This window comes from Phalacrocorax carbo, chromosome 3 (assembly GCF_963921805.1).
Source record: "Phalacrocorax carbo chromosome 3, bPhaCar2.1, whole genome shotgun sequence".
Classification (NCBI taxonomy): Eukaryota; Metazoa; Chordata; class Aves; order Suliformes; family Phalacrocoracidae; genus Phalacrocorax; species Phalacrocorax carbo.
This window is the reverse complement of record NC_087515.1, coordinates 113,513,178-113,534,473: the sequence shown is the minus strand read 5'-3', so window position 1 is coordinate 113,534,473 and position 21,296 is coordinate 113,513,178. Positions and strand designations below refer to the sequence as shown.

At 42.4% G+C, this 21,296-nt stretch overlaps 2 protein-coding genes and 1 long non-coding RNA gene across 8 annotated transcripts in view; 2 read left to right on the top strand and 1 right to left on the bottom strand.

Annotated features, from left to right (window-relative positions):
• ROCK2 (Rho associated coiled-coil containing protein kinase 2) overlaps positions 1-3,550 on the top strand; it is a 113,847-nt gene extending 110,297 nt beyond the window's left edge. Inside the window, exon 33 of the mRNA XM_064448040.1 lies at positions 1,367-3,550. The gene's annotated coding sequence lies outside the window, so the exon portion shown is untranslated. The remainder of the gene's footprint in view (positions 1-1,366) is intronic.
• On the bottom strand, positions 2,243-12,368 carry SLC66A3 (solute carrier family 66 member 3). 4 transcript variants are annotated; one of them, XM_064448043.1, is made up of 7 exons: positions 12,226-12,368; positions 9,778-9,860; positions 9,246-9,315; positions 8,580-8,637; positions 7,258-7,378; positions 6,016-6,057; positions 2,243-3,292 (listed from the first exon to the last, which is right to left on the bottom strand). In XM_064448043.1, exons 1-7 carry the CDS (start codon positions 12,366-12,368, stop codon positions 2,925-2,927), a joined length of 885 nt encoding a protein of 294 aa, XP_064304113.1. In that variant the 3' UTR covers positions 2,243-2,924. The 4 variants fall into 4 exon arrangements, with proteins under 4 accessions (XP_064304113.1, XP_064304116.1, XP_064304114.1 ...); XM_064448044.1 differs by lacking the exon at positions 2,243-3,292 and adding an exon at positions 3,876-4,016; XM_064448046.1 differs by lacking the exon at positions 7,258-7,378 and having other exon boundaries at positions 3,254-3,292.
• LOC135312676 (uncharacterized) overlaps positions 12,210-21,296 on the top strand; it is a 17,836-nt gene continuing 8,749 nt past the window's right edge. The window contains exon 1 of one of the 3 annotated variants that reach the window (XR_010372364.1): positions 12,210-12,330. This is a non-coding gene — a long non-coding RNA (uncharacterized LOC135312676). Of the gene's footprint in view, positions 12,331-12,838; positions 12,940-13,180; positions 21,086-21,296 lie in introns of those variants that run through there. The other 2 variants (XR_010372366.1, XR_010372365.1) reach the window with 2 other exon arrangements.

Here is a 21,296-nt window from a genome sequence, read left to right as displayed (position 1 = left end):
ATCTTTAACTTGAAGATGTCTCTATGTCTGTCTTGCCATCAGGCAGGAAACTCCTGAGGTCCGTCAGGACTGAAGCCTGTCACACTGCCAAGGTCCTGCAATTGGATCCAGCCCAAGCAATGAGCTGGCAGGTTCTTACAGAAAAGTCTATTGTGGCTCCCAGACACCTATTTGACATCAAGGTCCATCATCTCTGAGAACCCTTAAGTACCTTGGAGAACTAGCTCAAAATCAAGCAAACTAAATTCAGTACAAACCAAAAATTTAGTAACATCCTATTTTAAGAGTTTTTTTCCAGTTTCCACACATTCCAAACTGGGACATCCTTAGACCATTATTCATGTTCTGCTTCATACATAAACATGAATCTCAAGTATCAAAAAATCTGGAAGGGAACAGAACAAACCAGCCTGAAAAGGGTTAGCAGGGAAATAATTGTTCACCATCATAGAAACGATGTGGCTGGGAAACTACCTCATCTGAGTGGATCTCTACATCTGTGTAGCTTTTCATTTGTAATAGTTCTTCCTGTGGGCTCTGAGGTGTTATTATTACTATTATTTTTATTTTCTTCTCCCTGGTTACAACATCCTTAAATTGGATGATGATTGATTGATGGGGGAAGAGTAATTTTACCTCATTTAGAGGACTGAATGAAGGCCTTCTACGAGTTGTAAGCTGTTTGACAGCTTTTGGCTAATTGTGAATTACTTTCTCCAAAGACCCAAACTGCTCTAAAGTCCAGCTTCTGAGGTCCAGCAGCTGAGGCGTGTGTCCGCTGCCCCACCCCGCTCCCCTCTCCCCCAGTCTATTAGATGAGCTGAGCAGAGCCAGGTGAGGGAGCCGCTATGTGCACAGCGTAAGCCAGCGGCTGAGGCTCTGGGGGCGGACGGGGACAGGCAGTTCTGAGCAGTCCAGGCAATAACGCCTATTGCTGGATTAGAGTAACGTGAAGAACCACGCCTACGCCCATGCAGGCCTGCTCCGCGCAAAGGCCAAGCGCTGCAGAGGCCCACGGGCTGGGGGAGGTGATGGTTTTGCATTTGCATCCAACATTTCTGAGGATAGTTCAGCAATGGGCTTTGGGGAAAAGTAAACTGTACGCACCTTCCGCTGGCTACTGTCCTCGCTTTCAACCTGCAACCCGTTACCTCTGAATAATGTCCTCGTTCGTGTTTTGGATAGTAAATCTCATGATAAATGTTTTCTCTCTTATGCTGTTAAACTGAGCTTTGTGGCTGAGTGCAGGCTGTAGCTTATCTGTTAGCGAATGCACGTAGTTCATCACATCCACAGCTGGAGAGAGCTGGGGTTATGGTGAAAGTTCAGCAGGCTGGACTAGAACTCAGATCTTGTCTTCTCACAGGCAAGAAAACTCATACTAATTTTTGGAAGCCCCAGCAGGACCCACACTTTATCAGCCAGGCCAGGAGAGGCTGTTCCACCCTGTGAGCTTGCTGCCAATTGCTGCCATTACACACAGAGTGTGTAACTTTCCGCTTCTGGAGGATCCATCAATGGAGACGTGTTACTTCCAGCCCTGTAGCTGAAAGTCGCTTCCTGGCTTACACACAGTGCGATAAATCCGAGGTGCTTTCCCTGCCCGTCCTTGGTCCACTGCTGCTGTGTTATGCAGCAAACAGTGCTTGTGTCCTCCTGGATACAGTTGAACAACAAGTTCAACAAGGTTTATCCTCCCTGCATATCCCGTCTAAAGCTACTGCCTTTGATCCAGCTACCGAGAAGATGAGTTTACGTACTGGAAAACCACAGGGTCTGCGCTTTCACGGGGCTTGCCTGGGACCCACCCAGACCTCCACCGTACAGAAGTGAAAAAAAGGATTCTCAGGGAGGGGTGGAAAGTGTGTAAAACTTTACTGCTGCCTTCTGATCCGTTCCATGTCTCTTGCAGCTTGAATAAGAACTCATGGTCCAGCTTTCAAAGTCCACAAAATTACTTTACCTTAAGCTTGTGAATTACCCAGCTTTGTTTCTTTTCCTCAGTCTGTTTTTCTTCTGCAAGTTTCTAAGATGATTTATTCTAAGTACATTAAATAACCTGTAAAGAACTTTTCTTAAATGCATTTTCAGCATTTTCTGACCAGATTTTTGACAAAATCTTTCTCTATCAAGAAGAGGCTTAATTAAAAGAAACGAGACGAGAAGTAAGTAGGGTTTTTTCATTTAAGATGCTGGAGCTTTTCAGCCTTTTACAGGTCAATAACTGTAAGCATAACATTAATTGATTGCGAAGAATAGCATTTATTAATACAACCTGGAGAATGTATTGCATGCCACCTGCCACTAGTGGGACCACCTCAGGTAGCTTACACAGCTTAGTGGAATCTGTACCAGGATGGTTACAGTCACACTCTCAACCAACATAGAAGCATTTATACATTTTGTTGGAGCAGTAAAAAAATCCTCATCTTTGAACTTGCTCTCAATAATGAGATACCTGAAATTGTATGCCTGCAGACATACCTCCACCCACCCCTTCCTCCTCTAAAAGCAGAGCTTGCAAAGCAGCCACGTTTTCTGACAGTGAGGGTCATGGCCTGACTGCCGAGTGGGTGCTGACGGAAACATCTGCTTTTGCAGATCCCGCTCTTCCACAACAGTCCAATGATTTTGCAGGTTGCAAGGAAAACCTGCCACAAATGCAGTCAGTGCAGTCTTCCCACAGCCTCCAAGGGTGCCAGGACCGTGGTGCCTTGGTTTTAACATGCCAATCAATCAATGACAGCACTGCAAGTGCTCTTTCAAAAAGGCGCGCCTTGTCATTTCGGAAAACGTAATGAGGAACGGAGGCCAGCCGTCCGATTGCTGCTGTACCTTTTGGCTGCAAAGGCATTACTTCCCAAAGCAAAATCCCCTGCTAATAGTTCTCAAGAATATCCTTTTCTCTTTTTTCACTATACCTACTACAAATCACTTAGAATCTGCAAAGTAAAAGCCGAAGCCTTTACGTTCTTCGGCACCCTTAGCACAGACAGGCTGAGCGCTAACAAAGGACTGAGCAGCAGCATCAAAACCCGATGACCGTTGGAGAGGAGTCGGCTTTGATGCGTCGAGGTGCACGTGCAGATGGGCCGCTGTTGGGATGGATTGCATTTGGGGAGTCTGGGTGTCGCTTCAGGAACTTCTGCTTGAACATGGTTTTTAACAGTGTTGGTCAAAGTTTCATTAATTTCTACGTGTTCTAGTCTCTGCTGTTCCCAAAACAGTATGTGCAGTGAATGAGAGCTCAGGTTGAAAAAGAAGAATTCATAGTTGAGTTTTTGCTCTTGTCCTAATAAAAAGTGGATATATCAAAGAAAGTGACTGCGGATATCCTGTATCAGCTGTATAAACTGTACAATTTAGGTGTTGCATGTAAGCGCTACAATCCCGACGCGATTTGTGACTTAGTAAAACACATTTAGAACCTTGAGTTGGGCCGTGACTCAGATTTTCCTCATCCTGAAGTACAGACAGTTAATGTCAAACTAATTGAGTTGCTTGCAAGACGACAACAAGCATTTGTTGTTTTTCAAACTCGCAGCAGATGCAGAAAATGAGTTGATATGTTGGTGCAAAATTGCTCTTGTATAACTGAAGAAAATTGCTTATATGTACTGAAGTGATATGAGAATATATAAACACTGAAATACAAAATACCTTGTTCAGTTAGTGAAGAAATCCGGAGAAAATATGATATGACTGAAACTTGTCTTAAATGACCAATAAAAATACGCTGCTTAAATTAAGTGTCTTATCAAAAGCATTTCTAAGAGAAAATAAGTGTGACTGTATTAACTACACTTAGGGATAAACACTGCGGGGGGGAGGAGAGAGAGAGCACTATTTCAACGTTTGTTCTGTTGTTCAAGCTTAATTGTATCATGGTTTTTTTGATGGTAACTGTTGTGTGCTGATGAGTGTCTTCTAATCAGTCTTTTTAGTTTTCCTGTAGTGCAGGATTGTGGCTGTGACCCAAATATTGAGAATGAGCATGGTTATGAAACGGATGAGAACTAAAAAGGAAAAAAAAAATCTTGTAAGCATAAATCCAAAACAATCAGCTGCTGTCGTTTTCAGAAGCCACACTGTTTTGTAAACCTCCACCTGTACGTGGCCAGTGCAGCCAGTACAAACAGGCTGGCTCCCCTTCTGCAGCTCTTTCCAGTCAATTAGTTTAAATTACCATGTTCAGGAACCCAGAAATTCTCAGAGGAAGAATGGCACCGAAGAGCATTTAGCACCTGCCAGTGATACCAGAACTTAATACACTGCAGTACCTCTAATGCCTTCATGTCAAAACCAGGAGAATAGTACAAGTCTCAGTAGCCTTGTATGAATTCATATTTACACCTAACATTAAACTAGGAGCCACAGCTCACATGTCCTTTATAGTTGCATGTGTTGTTTATAATAAAGGGATTATTCTCTACTACCATCTGTTAAGTGGAGGTTTCAGGGAGGCTGGAAATATTTCTATCTGTCAGATTTTAATGAGAGGAAACCTGACAACTGAGAAAAAAAAAGCAGTTTTTCAGTATCTTGATTAACTTTCAGCATTTTTTAAACCAAAATAAGTATAGTCTCTCTACCTGTGAGACCATGGTATGAAGTACAGGTGAATCTAATATCCACCTGGTAAATGGGACCGTCACAGAAACGTACACAAAACTTTGTTTCAGAAATATGTGGTATTTGACAGTTTCATACACGTGTGTGAAACCAAGAACATGCTGAAGTGGTCAGTGTTAGAAGTTAACTGGAAACATTTCCCAGTAGAGCAGCGCAGTATCAATGTTTGCTGCCATCTCTGCCGTGTTCCAAAGTCTATTGTGCTGTATTTTAAAAAGTAGCTTTAACCAGAGCCAGCTTTTTACTTCTATGGTGATTTCCTCCCTTCCTTCCTACCCTCAATATACCTCTCTCACTTTGAATCAGCCCAACTGTGTAGCTGTGGGTGAACTGGACTTGATAACTGACCTGGACTGAATTTCTGTGTGTGCATTATGCCAGTTCTTTGGTGATCCAGTTAATGGCACAGCCCCAAAATCCTTAGTCTGGCAAAGAGAGAGCAGCAAGGATGGGGGTGAAAATGCATGATTGAAAAAGGGACCCCTTTTTCCAGGGAAAGAGCCACTGGAATCGTTCCTAAAACTAGAGCCTTATTACGCTGCACAGGACTGCTTAAAAAAAAAAAAGATAAATTCAAATTATGTTTCTGCTGAAATACCAGTTTTGAACTAGAGCGAGGATCTGGCAAATGAAGTACAATGCCACTTTGTTACTGTTCTTACATCTACCAAGCCTTGATTTTGAACCATTTATTGAAAAGATCTGCTGTACTCCTTAGCTCTTCCCGTTTCGTCAGAATGGTAGGAAGCTGCTAAATAAATTCGCTTTATAATGGAATCAGCTGCAAATTATATATTTTAAGCCATTTTTTGGGGAGCTTCTTACCAGCCTACCATGTCATTTTCAGCTTGCCATAAACTTTCTGAATGTTGTGCCTAAAACTATTCACATACTAAGCTGAACTTTAAATAGTTTTCTAGAAGGATTTTTTAATGCACAACCCCACAATAAAAGGAAATACTTATCATTTGAAAAGCTGTCACTCAGTTATTACCAATTTATTCTCAATTATGACAGATTTATTGTTTTACTAAATTTATTATTATTTACTAAATTGTGTATTTGAAGATTTTTAATGCTTTATTCTGCTATTTTCATAATGAAGCTAATTTCATAGTGCTTTTGCCTTTTGAAAAAAATAATGGGTTTTGGACTGCTTGTCACCACATCATAAGCATAAGCAGGTTTTTTTGTTTTCTCCAGGTATCTGACTGATTTGTAATTCTGTGTGACTTTTTCAGCAGTCACTCCTTCCCTCACCACGCTAACCCCACAAGCTCATGTTTTGTTCTGCTGAGACCAGGTAACTGCTTTTACAAAAGAGCTAAAACCAACCTGGCGGCTGTTTTCTTGGAAAGCCGGGCAATTCTGGACGTTACTCACCTGCGAGATCATTCGTAGTCATTACGGTTGTAACTATTCTTGCTGTAAATGGAACGAATTCTGATTAGTGGGCTAGATACGACACATTTATACCTTAAAAAAAAGACAAAACATCCATTTTACAATGGAGGATAATCTTGCATGGAAATATACATTGTATAGGCATGCCCACTTGTAGTGCATCCACTCTTCGCTATTTTAGCTTCAGAGATCAAGCTCTGAAAGCTGAGTGACACTGTATTAAAGGCCTTTTTAATGAGAAAATCACTGATAGAATTAGAATTTTTATATCTGTCTATCTCACTAGACTGGATGCGGCCAGTTTACTGCTTCTTCTGTTCAGCCCCCTGCTTCAGCAGTTGATGCTGAGCTACACCCACAATCGAGCTAGCATGACTTCACCGTTGTGAATGTTCCCATGCATGCTTTTAGGCTTCTGCAAAGATGAGGAATTCAGCTGTCCTTCCCACAACAAACCTAAACATGAATTATTTCACGTTTGCAGCAGACCAAAACCATTTACAAAGCTTATTGCCATTGTTCAGCGAACATACCACAACTTCTAATTATTGACTTAAAAACATTTGTTTCACAGGGAAATAGATCCAGCATCATTATGGTTTATAGTAAGAATATTTTAAACAAGTTTTGTGAATATGACAAAGGCAATTCCGACAAATTGCTGTAGAAGAACTGTTCGTGCAGACCACTAGGTAATTAACACATGAACCGCACAAATCACTGTTCTTGGTACGTTCTTAAATTCTCCTCTGTTGAGAAGTGTATTCAGAGGTAGTCATAGAGTTAAAGGTATTTAGCATTCAGTGTCTTTCTTATTTGTAGATGACTTTTCAGAATTAGTGTTGTCTGACTGTCTAATTACAAAAGTTAGAACCTTTTCACACTGGATCACTAGTAATTTTATTAAATCCTAGAACACTGAAATCTTTTCTTCATAAAGACACTCTTTCAGTTCTTTCAACTGTACCAGGTTCCTTTGGCCGTATTTGCATGTTTCCTAAGTCGGACTGTCATTGCGACTGAGCTGGTGTCAATGATAAAACCTGATTTCCAGAGACCGCATGGTACCTGAGCCTCAGAAGTCGGCACTAAGGGACATGACATTAGGCAAGGTTTTTACCTACTATGACTGAGTAAAGATCTGTTGAAAGGAGCGTTAGGAGGAGATATGGTTTAAAAAATGAAAACTCAGTGCTTGGCACCAAGTTGCCCATAGCTTACTTGCGCAGGTATACGCAGACATACTCCAGGTCAAGGCGCTCACTTGTCCGGAATCTTTTGTCTGCCAGAGACACCGCAGCTGAGCCAGTTTACTGGCCGCACTGATGAGCGTGCACAAATTCTGAAAAGCAGGTAGAAAAAGAGAAAGAACCTCTGCCTCTGCCATTGTATTATCCATGTGTTTAGCTTACAGCTGCTAGCAAGTACCTTACTAAGAACCAGGACTAGCTTTTTTATTTAGAATTTTAAAAAAATATATACTTTTTCAGTATTTTGCAACCCAAGTGTTTCAGCATCTTACTAAGGAACCGTGAAGCAAAAAATTAAAGTTGTCAGAAGCAAGGGACTGATTTTTAGGGAAAGAAGCTCAAAAAACACAATTGCTACTGCTGTTGGCAAATGCTTGATAGAGGCAAATACAGTAAGGAGCAAAGAAATAAAAAAGCCTCTCAACCTGCTACATAAAACTGTTTATGAAAGTTAGCTAGAATGAGACTGATCCAGTCTAAACAGCAAGGTTGATTCAGACCATCTGTTACCATTATGCCTGGCAAACAAAACCATAGAAGAATGAGAAAATTGACAAGAATGTGTGGAAAATGAGTCCAACTGGTGGGAAAAAGTAATGAAGGGAACAGACTATACACCCTGTCACTCTTTTAAGGGGGATTTTGCAAAGGCAGGGAGTAGAGGGGACCTCCACATGGGTCTCTGTGGCATGCCCAGATTTTCTTTGCAAGTAAGGAGTGGCGTTAGGCTTAGAAGCTTTTATCCCCATTTGTACCATCTTCTGCATTATCAACTCCGCTTCATCCCAATTACATTTTAACTTTCTTCTGATAAAAAGGGCAAAGACCATCTTTAACCTATGTAGGGATATTTTTCTTGCAATATTCTAGGACTAAATGGAAGAAAGAGCTGGTGAAATATTTAACATTCCCTATTTCAAATGCTTTGACTATTCTTTTCCTCTCATGTTAAAGGTTTATTAATGGGGATTATGACATTAGGACTAAAGAGGCAAATATTTCTCAATATCTTAAAACTTTTCTAGTTTTAATTAAGGCACCACAATTAACAACTTCACCTCAGAACATATTTTTTTTTTCCCCATAGGTCTCTAATGCCAGTGCTATGTTTTCCAGCTACTCCCAGAAGTGAAACAGCTGTATTTGAAAATGGGTCTTTCTGAAAGCTAACATAAATGATTAACTCTTCCAAGGACAAATATAAGGAGAGATTTCACTGATCAAGACATCCAGAAAAAAAAAAGTCATTTCATCTGTGGACCTCATTTCAAATAATCATGCAGCAGCACTTACCATGGCCAGGTCTATTATCCACTTCCGCAGTGTTAACATGTACCAGGCCCCCCAGAATCTTATCTTATGTTAAGTTTCATAGCACTGAAAATTATAAGACACCAAAGCTCTCAAAACTAGATTTTTTTAAACATCAGGAAATAATCTTATTGAAACTTTACAACAGGCTATACAATCTAGATAAAATATATTAAGCACTTATTGAGACACTAAGTGTTCCTATTTTTCACACTGTCTTTGGCTGAACAGCACCTGGAGTTTCCCCAGACCTGCTCCAAAGCACAAGACTTGAGGTTTATGCCCAAGTCCTATTTTTTAAAAAAACCACCGCACTGTTGTGTTCATCATAGCAAGTAAAATCTGCATGGGTGGGAATTAAAGAAAAAAGATTAGTCGTTTCCACCCTGCATCTCTAGCAAAGACGTAAATTAAGAATTGGTCTTACTCCTTACCAGCTGTGGACCTTCTAAAGCATATAATTCTACATATAAAGCTCACTTCTCATAGAGATTTTACTGTGATCCAAGAAATACACCTATGAATGTGGAATGCATGCTGAGTGGCTGAAAATTATTTGCAACGGCAGCACAAATGATGACACAGCTGCTATGCAAACAACTACCAAACAAGCTACATAAACCAAAACTCCCAGATTTCAAAGGATACGTGACTGCATAGAACAAAGCTCGTTTCATGTTTCCACTGAAACGCAGAATAAACAAAAGGAGAATGACGTCTGAAATAAATAAAAGATTGCCTGTCAGAGAAGGGAGAGAAAGGGCCTAAATGCATTTCCAGACAGAAGGAAGTAGCTCCACTGGGCACCATGTCTATGGAAAATGGTTTCTCACAGGTTTGCCTCTCAAATTTGATTGATGTCCAAAACACTGCAAGCTCCAAAATGAAACTTTTCTCAGAATCTGGAGCATTTATAAGGTCTCTCTCCCGCATGGAGTCACTGGAGAAAGGATGAGCTTACACTGCAACTCCACTCTGTATGTATTCATTCATGACCATTTACTTTCATAAAATGTACAGGAATTCAATTGTATTTGAGATGTTCATTCCCTCCTCCCCCCGACCCCAGCTAGAACTGGTCAATGGGATACATGTCATCGCAGTGGAGTACTGTATGTACAAGTCTTGGAACGCTGAATGAGCCCTGTTTTATTTCCACAACATGGCTTAAAAAAATTACCTTGTGCAATGATGATGGGATATTCCAGGTATGTCTGCAGAGGGTACCCATAATAAATCTGGTACCTCAGAAACACAAGGAAGCTGAACAGGAAGACATAAAACAGTGTGACTGCATGTAGGGACAGGACAGCTCCTTCACGTTTTGTTTTTTTACTGTTTTGGCTGTGCCAAAAGGCTCCAGACAGGTGTAGCCCGTGCTGCCAAACTGATCACACAAATAGGAGGTGCAAGCCTGAGGATTCTGCATTCTGGTTTCATTACCCTCAAATAGAGCAAGATGTAGAGAGCTGCCCACACTTCTTGTCAAGGTCTTCGTGTCTCAGTGTGAAAGGGATTACTTTATTAATTACAAGTGATGAGAAAGAAAGGCTTCCAGACCTAGAAGCTACCTTCTCTTTGCAACTGCCTTGGCACCTCTGGGATAACTCAAATTTCTTTTTCAGTGTTGGAAGTTCAATCTGTACATTAAGCAAGTTTTACAGGCATAGAGAACATCCTCCAAGCTGCCTAGACTACAGTTTTAGAGGATTGCCCAGTGCAGCTGTACTGCTCAGACTCAGAGCCTGTTCTTAAGTGCACCAAACAATGGCAATTGTCCTTCCTGGTACTCCACGATATAGTATCTAAAAGGAATTTAACTTTTATCACATTTTCTTTACTTTCTTCAACTTTCATGCAAGTCCGTGAGGTTAGACAGAAACTTCAAGGCTGCAGATAAAACAGAAACGTCTCTTAGCGCATAGTTTTATGTAAGGGCAAATGGATGGTTTCCAGCATAGAAAGATGGTGTAAGGAACTGCCTGCCTTGTAAGAAACTGGATTTTACAGTATTCAGAATTTAAATATCTGAACTTCCTAGAAGTCTTATTTCTTGTAGGGTCAAATTACATTCCTTGCCATCAGCACCATGCTTCTGTGTCACTCTGCCAGGTCTCTGCATTCTGACTCTGCAGAACCATCCCAGTTTGTACCAGAAGCCCCAAACCTCTCTGCAACTGGACCCAAAGTCTCAATAAACATTTCAAAAAAGCACGGTTGCAACTCTTCAAAAACAGTTTTGCCCAGAGCAGGTGCAAAACCCGCAGCTGCCTGGGTACCGTGGTTATCACACAGGCGCTGAGGAGACATTTATGGCTTCTCCACGATCATCTGAAACATTGCATATAAAGCCTTTTCAGTGCACACCAACACACATGAATGATTTTAAAATGCTACCACCACTTTTTGGCTGGGGCTGTGGGGTAAGTTATCTCTCCTGGGACTAAAATTTAGGTCACGTACTCTTGAGGTGTATTAAGGGTAAACAGTGACAAACAGGATTCAGTGCCATGGAGGAACGTGGGCAGCGAACGGCCGCAGCGGAGACTGAGGGGGTTCTGCACAGCTGCGCGCAGAAAGGTGTCTGTATGCCTAAGCCTGCGCAGTGCCAGACCCGGGTCAACAGCTGTGCCCCTAATGGAAGACGAGGCCCAGGCACACTCAGACATGATGTGCTGGTTTTATGAGGTGATTTTTCTGTGTAAAAAGCCCCCTTTTTAGCTTGGTGTGGAGAGCTAGCAGCCATTCAGCTGGATGTTCTGGCCATCTCCATCCCTCGGTTTGGCAAATACAAGGCTCTTCAAGGTACCTTCTCTGACATGCTTGTACCCACACGTACAGGTACGCTACACAGCTCCTGTGTTTATTTTCCATTCTATACAATCCTCTTTAAGGAAGACTTAATAAGCCCAGCCCGTATAAGCTTATTACAGACTGACAAATCTTTGGTGTTTGACAAGGTTTGTAATTTTCTCAAAGAATGATCATGTTTTATTTATTTAGGTGAGAAAAGCCTGTCTAACTGGTATAATTACCTGCACAACAGGGCACATGGACCATTTAATAACCTAAATACGTGGCCTAAACCCAAGAGTAGGTGTTGTCTCCAGCTACATGGGTGGCCCGGGTTGGTTTTGGGCAAGTAAAAAAAGCCAAGTTTCCCTTAAAACAACAGTGCGGAAGCAGTTTAAAATAGGGAGTTTCTGCTCCAGAGCGCCTGTACGCCCAACGAAGGCAGGACGCGGCACCTGCACATGCCGGCATACGAAGAGTCAGCAGGCTCAGCGGAAGACAACCATGTTATAAAAAGGGGTGGTTTAAAAACCAAAGAGAGCAAGGACTGCTCGCCGCCCCCTTCAAACACCCGCTCAACACATCCTCATGCGTGTCCAGAGCTGTGAAGGAAGGAACTTAACTGCTGCAGCAAACCGCCCCTCACGGCAGTGGCCCTCCCCGCCCACCGCGGAGGGAATCCCGCTGAGGGTAGCGCGGCAGAAGGAAGCGCCGCTGAGGAAAGCCCCGCTGAGGCGAGGCGCTACCGCCGCACCCCAACGGCTCCTCCCGCCGCCCCCCCCCCCATCGGGGGGGGCATGTTGTCCCCGTGTGCGTGTCCCCGCCGCCGCCTTACCCGGCTAGCTCCAGCAGCAGGCTGCCCACGCTGACCCCCCGCGCCGACCTGGCCGCCAGCACCGCCGCCAGTTGTGGCAGCTTGATCACGGCGCACACCGCCCAGGTGCTCCAGTGGGCCAGGTCCAGCAGAGCCGGCGCCATCCCGCTGCCCTGCGCACCCGCGGCAGCCCGGAACGGGGAACCCGCGGTGCGGTGGGGCGCGGCGTGGCGTGGGGCGGGGAGCCCGGCCCGGCCCGGCCCTGCTGGCGCCGGGGTAGCCGTCACGGAGCGCTCATGGCGCCCGGCCTGCCCGCGGCGTGGGGCGCGGCGGCCGCCCGGCCCGCGGGGAGCGGAGAGCCGGGCCCGGCAGCGGGCCTCCCTCGCTCCGCGCTGGGCCCGAGGGCGCTGCCGGGCGGTTTGGCAGCCGCGGGGCGGCCGGCGCGGCTCCCTCGAGAGGGGGAGAACTTCCTGTGGGCCGGCTGCGGGCCCGGGGCCCGTGACCCCCCGGTCCCCGGGCTGGTGGGTCGCGGAACGCCGCGGTGACCGGGCCGGGGGGCGCCGCCTTTCCCGGGTGGTCTCGGCGCCGCGGGCTGAGGCCTATCCGCAGCTACCGCCCCTCGGTGCCAGGCCGAGAAACAGGCTCCGGGTCGAGAGCGCCGGTCCTGAAATTACTTTCTTGCCTTAAACAAACTCCGCAGAACAGCAATCATCGGGTGCTGTGTTGGTGCGAAAGGTTAGCCGTGGGCTGTGCTCCCGTAGAGCAGCGGGGGTCGCCTCTCGGCTGGGAGCTGTAGGCTGGGTTTCCGTTTTCACCCCAAAGCGGGAGTTTCCAGCGCTACAGCTCCTGTGTGTTCGGGTCACGATGTCTGGATCACGGTGGTGGTAATTCCTGCAGTAGGCATGGCATAGTTTTGGCAGCGTCAGTTTTTGTTGCATAGAAAGAAACTTTGGCAAAATTAAAAGTCCCTGAATGCTGGAATTGTGAGATTATCAGAGATGGAGCAACTTCCTGGAACATACACCTACCCACCATACGCAGTTATACACAAAAATAGTAAAGCACAGTTTTTAAAGCTTTTGTGCTTATCAGCTTGTCAGAACTAAATAAGAGCAATTATCCAAGGAATAAACATTTGTACTGATCACACACATACGAATCTTGGCTCTTTCGTGCCTGCATATGACCTGGACTACTCACAGTGTCAAATTCATACCATTAATTCAGATTTTTACCTACAGTAAAATTGCTTTAATATGAGAGGTTATTCACAGGCATAAAATGTCTTCCTTTTCATTTTAATGAAAGGTGTATTTATGTATGACTAGGAGTTCTTAGCATGGTTTAGTTTCAGCTCTTTTGCATTTCTCACAAATTATTTTCTGTTGTTCTGATAACATCATTTGACAAACAGGTTTATTGCATTCATTCCACATACCTTTAGTGGTATTTTAAAACATTACTAATGCTTAATTTGTAAATCATGTTGTCCTCTGTGTAATTCAGTCATAAGAAGAAGCAGGTACATAGGAGTACGTAAAATCTCAAAACTGATTGAAATAAGTAGTCTCCCCAAATACAGCATTTTAATTTGAAACCTGTGTTTCTGTTAATATAATTGAAATTAATCAAGCTTTTCAAAGACAATAAACACTAAAAGAAGAAATGAAAAATTGAAGTTACCTTAATAAGTGTTTCAAGATTTTCTTGATAAACTGAGGTCTCAGCCTTGTGGGAGTATTATGTACTTGAAAAAGTTGAGTAACCCATCACACAGGATGAAGTTATCTCATTTAAAATTAAATCTGAAGTGTAAATGTGTCTGTCATTTCAGATAATCTGAGAATAATAGACAATTATTTAAGGTAGAAGTTGTGTATCTGCATCACTGTGTAGTTGCTGATCCAACCAAATGCTGTAAAAATATCGATAATACGCACTGCCTGGTATCCTACTAGAGTAATCAAGAAGCTGAACTGACTTCAAACTATTAATCAGGTCCATGAGTATATTTTTATTCAACTATTTTTATATTTAAGAGAGACATTAAATGTTTCCCTTTAGTCAGTGTTTCAGCTTTTTAAAAAATACATCCTGCTTTGCACTGCAAGCAGACAGTTAAGCAAAATGATCTACTGTCCTTCCCGTGTCCTGTCTATGTAACAATACTGTTCTACATCTGTTTACTGGCCACTTTTACTTATGTAGCAACTTAGGGAAAGAACAGACGTCACAGTGCTGGACAGCCCTGTTCAAGGTTATGACAGAAAAAAAAATCTAGGAAGAGTGTAAGAAATTATTCCTACTCTGTTTAAATTATTAAGTTTTATATAAAATTTCAGACTCTTTTACTTGGTAAGTTGGAGAACCACTTTAAGTTACAGTTCACTGAATAAATTCACTATATTCAAATCTACAGTGCAGATTGCCGGTTTTGCAGCAGATGGGCAGTAGTTTAACACTGCTGCACCTCAAATAGGAACGCAAATGTTGATTCCTATCAAAAAAACTAGAGAAGGAAAATAATCTTTCTGTAATAACCAAAGACAAAAGGCTAAACAAGATTTTGTTTTTTCCCAGTAGTGATGTTGGTTTATCATAGCTGAGTTTTTAAGGAAAATAATGGCTTGAATTTTGTGGTTTTGAAAGGAATGCAGAGAGTGCTCTCTTGCTTGTTATTTCCACAGCCTACCATACTAGCGGGGAATAATTCATTTTACAGATAATTGGTGTTTGAAGCTCCAGGTTAAAATAAAGGAAGTTCAACAACTGGAGAACCTGTGGTGATGGAGACAACCCCCAAGAGACACGTGGAGGAAGGCTGGGTGGGCAGAGTTGGCCTGGGACAGCAGGCTGCCGGAGGCTTGCTCGCTTGCCCTGAGAAGGGGGTGTGACACTGTGTGAATACACACAGCCCGGGAAAGAAACCCAAGGAATTAGACGTATCAGCACAGCTACAGAGCTGTGACCTCTTTGGGATCACAGGGACAGGGTGGCATAGCTCATGACGAGTGCTGTGATGGAAGGATACAAGCTCTTTTGGAAAAGCGGACAGGGAACTGAGTGGAAGTTGTGTTCTACACCAACAATCATCTCTTTGCCTGGATCCTATTTGGTTGTATTTGCTGAACACTTCTGTAGTGCCCAGGAACTGGAGTTTTACTGTTGACTGGAGTAGTAAGACTGATGGAGGGTTGTCACAAAAGCTCACCATGAGGAAGGAGGTTGTCTCTGGGCCGAGAGACGACTCGCTGGCAGAATGACAGTGTTTCAGCTCTGATTTGAAGAACCTCCTCTTACTAAAGAAGTACAGTGGGTCCCTATGTACTGCATGTTTGAGGTTATGTTGTACAAGTGTGCGTGACAGGAGTATAAAAGAAACTTTGGAGATTGCGTGTAGTTCAGTGGTTTTGCGTGCAGTATGTTATATATATTTGTGGCAAACTGAAAACATGGCTGTATTTATATAAGGTTTACTTGGTGTTAGGCTAAATAGAAGCGTCACAAATTGAATGAAAGTACTGTAAGCAAAAAAAAAACCCAAATCCCGTTGACTCAGTGTTTGCTCTGTGAAATCGTTTATTCGGTTAACTGAAGGCCTAAAGGCCATTCTGGGTAATGGCATGTTATCTAATTAATACAATTAGAAAAAGTAGTGCCTTTCAGCCTGGAATAGTAAAACTGCCCCCTCCACATACACACTTAAAAACCTAACCTAAAACTAACAAAGCCAAAAAACTGGGAGGAAGAAAAGAGAGGGAAAATCTATTAACTAGTTTGTATTGGGACTCCTTAAGTTGATTTCCATATTAAATTTGGAATTGTCCCTTTTATGCGGAAAATCTGCATTGAGCTTGTAGCCCAGAGAGGGGGTTGAGCTGTAGCATTTGGATCTGGAACTGGTGGTGGTCTAGATCCATGCTTACATCTGAACTGCTTGAACAAGAGACTTCAGTAAGAGTTGAGAGTGTGAGTACATTATGGCAGCCCTTGCTGAGGTCCTGGGGTGTCATGCCTCCCGCATTCTTGCTAGAGGTTTATGATTCTCCCAGAGCGTGCAAATGGATCTGCCAGCGCTCAGGAGCGGCTACAGTATAGTCGTGCTTGTTCCAGCAAAGAAGATAGTCAGCTCTGAAACACCACCATGCACTGGTTTTGCCCTGTGGCTTTCTTGTTTTTCAGTGGAAAGTAATTGAGTAGCCCTATGGTAATACATTGCTAGCAATGTGTCAGCATTCTGTTAAGTTTTGTTATAGAAGAGTTTATGGAAACATTGTGGTTTCACTCCATTGGGCTTTTAAGAGAGATAAGCATATAACTGCTAATAAGCATTGTGATAGTTGTGGATGGTTTTATGCTGCATTGTTGATTTGGTTTGTTTCTCCTTTGCAGCCATACCCGTAGTTGAAATAAGAATTACATTTGTTAATTCACAGATTATATAAAATGTATCCAGTGATGATAGTTGGTCATTAGTAACTAGGGAAAATAGACACAGAGTTTGAAGTGATCAGGTCAAAGTCATAGAGTGAAAAAAACTCATCATTTTTATAGCTATTGTGCCTTTACATTTGCAGATTACTTCTTACTGCAATTTATTGATCAGTATATGCCAACTGAGACTTTCCTCTTGGCATTCCCCAGGTTAAGAGACAGTTAAGAGGCATTTGTGGCGGTTTTGCTCCATCAGCCTAGCATAAAGGTCTTGTGCTGAGGTGAGGCTGTAACCCCAGATACTTGGAAATTGCATTTCTAAGCACTGGTGGGTTTGTGGATACATACAGCTTCTGAGAGGAGCTTTGAGAAGGTTACGAGCTGAAGTCAGTCTATGGCATCTGTGCCTTGTGACAGAAGAGGGCCGTGGGCAGGGCTGTCATTGACAGGACTGTGCAAGCACCTTCTCAGCCTTTGGCAGAACTTCTGAGTTTCTTGGAGAAGCATCTGTGTTTCAAGGAATTAATCCAAGCAAACATGAAGTTTTCTGAAGAGGGAAAAGCATACCTGACATGGGTTCAAAGCAGTGAATAGAGTTTGTAAGAGAGACATCCTACTTCAGGAAAGGTTTACTGGTTTCTGTCTGGGCAGGAATTAGGAAAAGCAGCTTGAGGCCCTAACTAATTATCGTGGATATCGAAAACCAACAAACCAAAAAATACCCTCTTCATAAAACTATTGTCTGCTTTAAGATGAACTTCAGCTCAGAAAGTTTGTCTATAGAGTGTTCTTTATGGAAGGCAAACAATGTGAATGTGTATGTGCATAATACATACAAACATGATGACTGGTAGTATTGTCCATCTGATGTGCCTACACAAGTCTCCTCTCCCTTCCTATTCTAGGAATCGTACTGTTTATGCAGTAATTTTCACAGTGTGATGAGACCTTCTTTGTAGGAAAACCCGTTTAGTTATTTTGTTTACTTTAGAATAATTTAAAGGTCGAGAAACAGTTTTAAATACAGTTTTTAAGAAACACAATTGGATTTACAGTCATCACCGAGCTTATAAAACAAAGCTTTATAGTTAAGATGCCACCTGGGAACTATATACAAAGACTATGCTAAAAGTATGAGAAATACAGATTTATATGAACTTACATATGTTATGTTTTCTTAAAAAAAGTATTATACTTTTCTATTGCAATCAGAACTCACAATGAGAACACACAAAATTTGGAGGAACTGGAAGCATCTGTGCACAAAGTTTCAAATAATATTATCAATACTCAAAAGTCCACCAGAGAAAACAGTGTATCTAACTGAAGAATGAAATTAATATAGCTACCCACTTGTGCTCTTTAACTGAAAGAAAAAAACCCCAATTGTCTAAACGTGCATAATCTCTTGTTTGAGATCTGGAACCAAAAGGGAAAAAAGCTTATAAAACTGAAACACAAGTGTTACATCATAAGAACTCTTTACAAGAAGCTTACAACACAGTTTAGTATCTACACACTCTCTTTAATAAATGGAATTTCATTTTATTATTTACAGACTTCAATGCTGTTCTCAACTCATCCATGTCTTTCTAAAAGACTCTGCTTATGTAAATAAGGATTAGTTGGCAAAGTTAATTATGGTAAAGGAAAAATGAATGTTAAACTTGGGATGAAAATGGTGTCTAGAGAATATCTGTTTGCTGCCTTGTACTCGCAGAGGTACCATGACAAGATGCTAAGGCAGTTTTGATTAAGACCTTGGGTATTCCCAAAAGGTCTTTTCTGGAGGTTGCTGTACATGGTAGAGAGATACAAACTAACTTCAGAAACATTAAACTGGCTACCAGGGGAGGGATAACTGCAGTGGCACAAAATCATCTGCATTTCCAAGGAAGGTGTAATAAAGGAACAAAACAAGGTGCCCAGCTCTACACAGTGTTCCCTTATCACATGGGTTGTCAGATCTGTTCCACACAGGAAGCTTGTTTTCTAAACAGTTGCTTTGCCCTTAGAGATAGCCGTTAAGGTGTCACGTGCTTAAGAGTTGCTGTTCATTTCAACAGGAAATAGGAATGAACTGGAGTTTTGGGGTGAACAGAACTACTACTGTCCAGTTGTTGCCTACTAGTATTTCAGAGGCGTTTCAGTGGGCTTAATCAGGAAGTCAAGTTATTAACTTAATTTCACATCAGAAGAGGTAGTGCAGTTGCTGTGATCTTGCAAGAAGACACAGAGCTACGTTTTCCAAGGTTGCACACTTCGATGATTAAGCCGTAAACCCTTGCATGTTTTGGCTCCACTTCAGGTATACCTACAGGCTTTCCTGTTGTGGTCTTTTGGACTCAAGTGACCTGTGCAAAGTACAGCTGAGAAGGAGTGCAGGGGTGTACAAGGCTCTTACTGTGCTGTGTGCATGTAATCACTGCAAGTACCCACTGCAGGAACCTCCTGGCATCTCAACAGGTGCTTCATCTGATTAAGGATGTATTCAGGACTGCACTTCATTAGTAAGGTTTCCAGAAGTCATTGAAGGCAAATTAGTTATCGCCATTCATACACATGACCTAATGACACAAATGTGCTCTCTGAGATGGGTTCTTATGTGGCTGTGGGGAGGGCACTAGTCAATCACACTTACATATGTGTGGTTAAAAGAGGCATGTCTAGCCTTTGTGCAAAGCATTTTATATATGAGTAGTTAGAAGAATTAGAAATATATTTTCTATCAAAAAATAGGTGATTAATCTATTTTAGAGGTGCAGACTATTTAAACCTGGTGTAATCGAAATAGGATCTTTTTAAAATTCTTTTTGAATGTGTTTGAAAAGTCATGTTTGCAGAGTGTGTTCTGATCCCAACAACTGTGGTGTAGACCAGAGAATTGGTGAAAAGCTCCTCAGGTTATCATTCAATTTATGCACTGAAAGGCAAACCCTATTAAGTATGTCATTCTTGATGGATGTGTGTGTTTAACCTTCAAAGGTGGAGATCCCTCAGGGAATCTACTGCAGTGCTGTATTAGCCTTACAACTAGCTTCCCCAAAAAATTAACATGATTCTTCCTTGCTATATTTTAAGCCTGTTATTGTTGCTGTTGTCTGCCACTCATGTGAAGTACAGATGTTTGTTTTTCTCATTCCAGAGCTATACAGGTATCTAAAACCTGCTGTCCTCTTCCCAGACTGCTTTTTCTTCTTCAGATTAAACTTTAACAGTCTTTTTAATCTTTTGTCGTAAGCCATACCTTCCCATACTCCAGTTATTGCTTCTTTATCCTGCTTAGTGGCCCACATCTTCAAGGTAAGATGTGGAAGGTCATGTCCAAAACTGGGAGAGGTGCTTCAGCTGAAACAATGCCAGTGCTAAGTGAAGTGGAAGGATTAAATTGTTCACTGCTTAGGCCATCCTGCTTCCTGTACTCTCTGGTTTGCGGGAACTCTCTGGGAGAGGGATTCTCTGGATTCCCACACAGCAGAATCAAGAATCTGGAATTATTTAATGTCACTTGAAATTAACAACGAATTGTGAGACACTGCCTTGCTATAACTTAGTGTCGTTTTCAGTGGATTACTTGGTGTGGAGTGAGTGCCATCTGGAGGTTAGGAAACATGGAGCTTTGTGTGCTTTCATGCCGAAAAAGAAAATGCCCATGCTTTATAAATGAAATGTTCCTACACGAATAGGAGGTTGAGCCTGACAGGTACTGGACATCTGCCACTCAGTATAGAGTCTGTGACCCATAGGAGGAGTAAGCTTGCTCATTATGACCCCAGCTGCTCATTATGTCTCAGACTAAGGCATGCAAGTGTAATGACTTTTCAGTATTACACAATCACCAATGAATACATAGCCTCTGAGTGGCCTGTGCAGTCTTTGGAAGAAGCTATGGACAGCACAGGAATAAGGAAAGGCTTGATCTGCTCTCTCCCTCTTTCAGATATTTGAAGACAAACCAGTTCCTGGTGCAGTTTTCTGCTCACAGGAGAGAGTAGAAAGCATTTTAGCTGAACAAGATGATGTCTTTTTTAAAGAGTAGGTTGCTATTTGGTGTGTCAGAACACAGTTGTCCATCAAAATTCAAGTGTGCACAGAAGGAAATCAGTCCTCCTCACCTAAGCAGATTGCATGGTGTGGTCTTCCTTCTTTAGGTAGCTTAGCTTTATCTTGAAAGCTGTAATCCTGTAGTTCTCACTGTGTTGAGGAAGCTGGGAGGAGAACTGCTTGGTGCCATGACTTCAGTAAGTGGGATTTGGCTCTTCTTTCTACAGTGGTTTTGGGTTTGTTTTTTGTTTTGTATTGTTTTGTTTTGGTTTGGTTTTTTTTCCCCAGAGACCACTTGGATGTTGACAGTGATCACACTGTTCCACACCACCTCTTGTGCTTTTGAACTGCCTTCGGCTGCTGAAGTTTTTGTAATGAAGATGTATTAGTGAAGAGGCTTTAGGTATTGTGTCAATTTGGCTTGATGATGGTTTCCCTGGGCAACCACAGATTTTAGGAACCATGAACCTGTTAAATTCAAGGTCGATGATCCTAGAAGTATAAGACAGGGTGCTGAGCCAACACGCCTTCAGAGCAAACTGTGAAATCCTGCTTCCTTGTCAATGAGTTTCCATCAGCTAAACCAGGGGAAAAGAGTAAGAGAAGGGAATTTG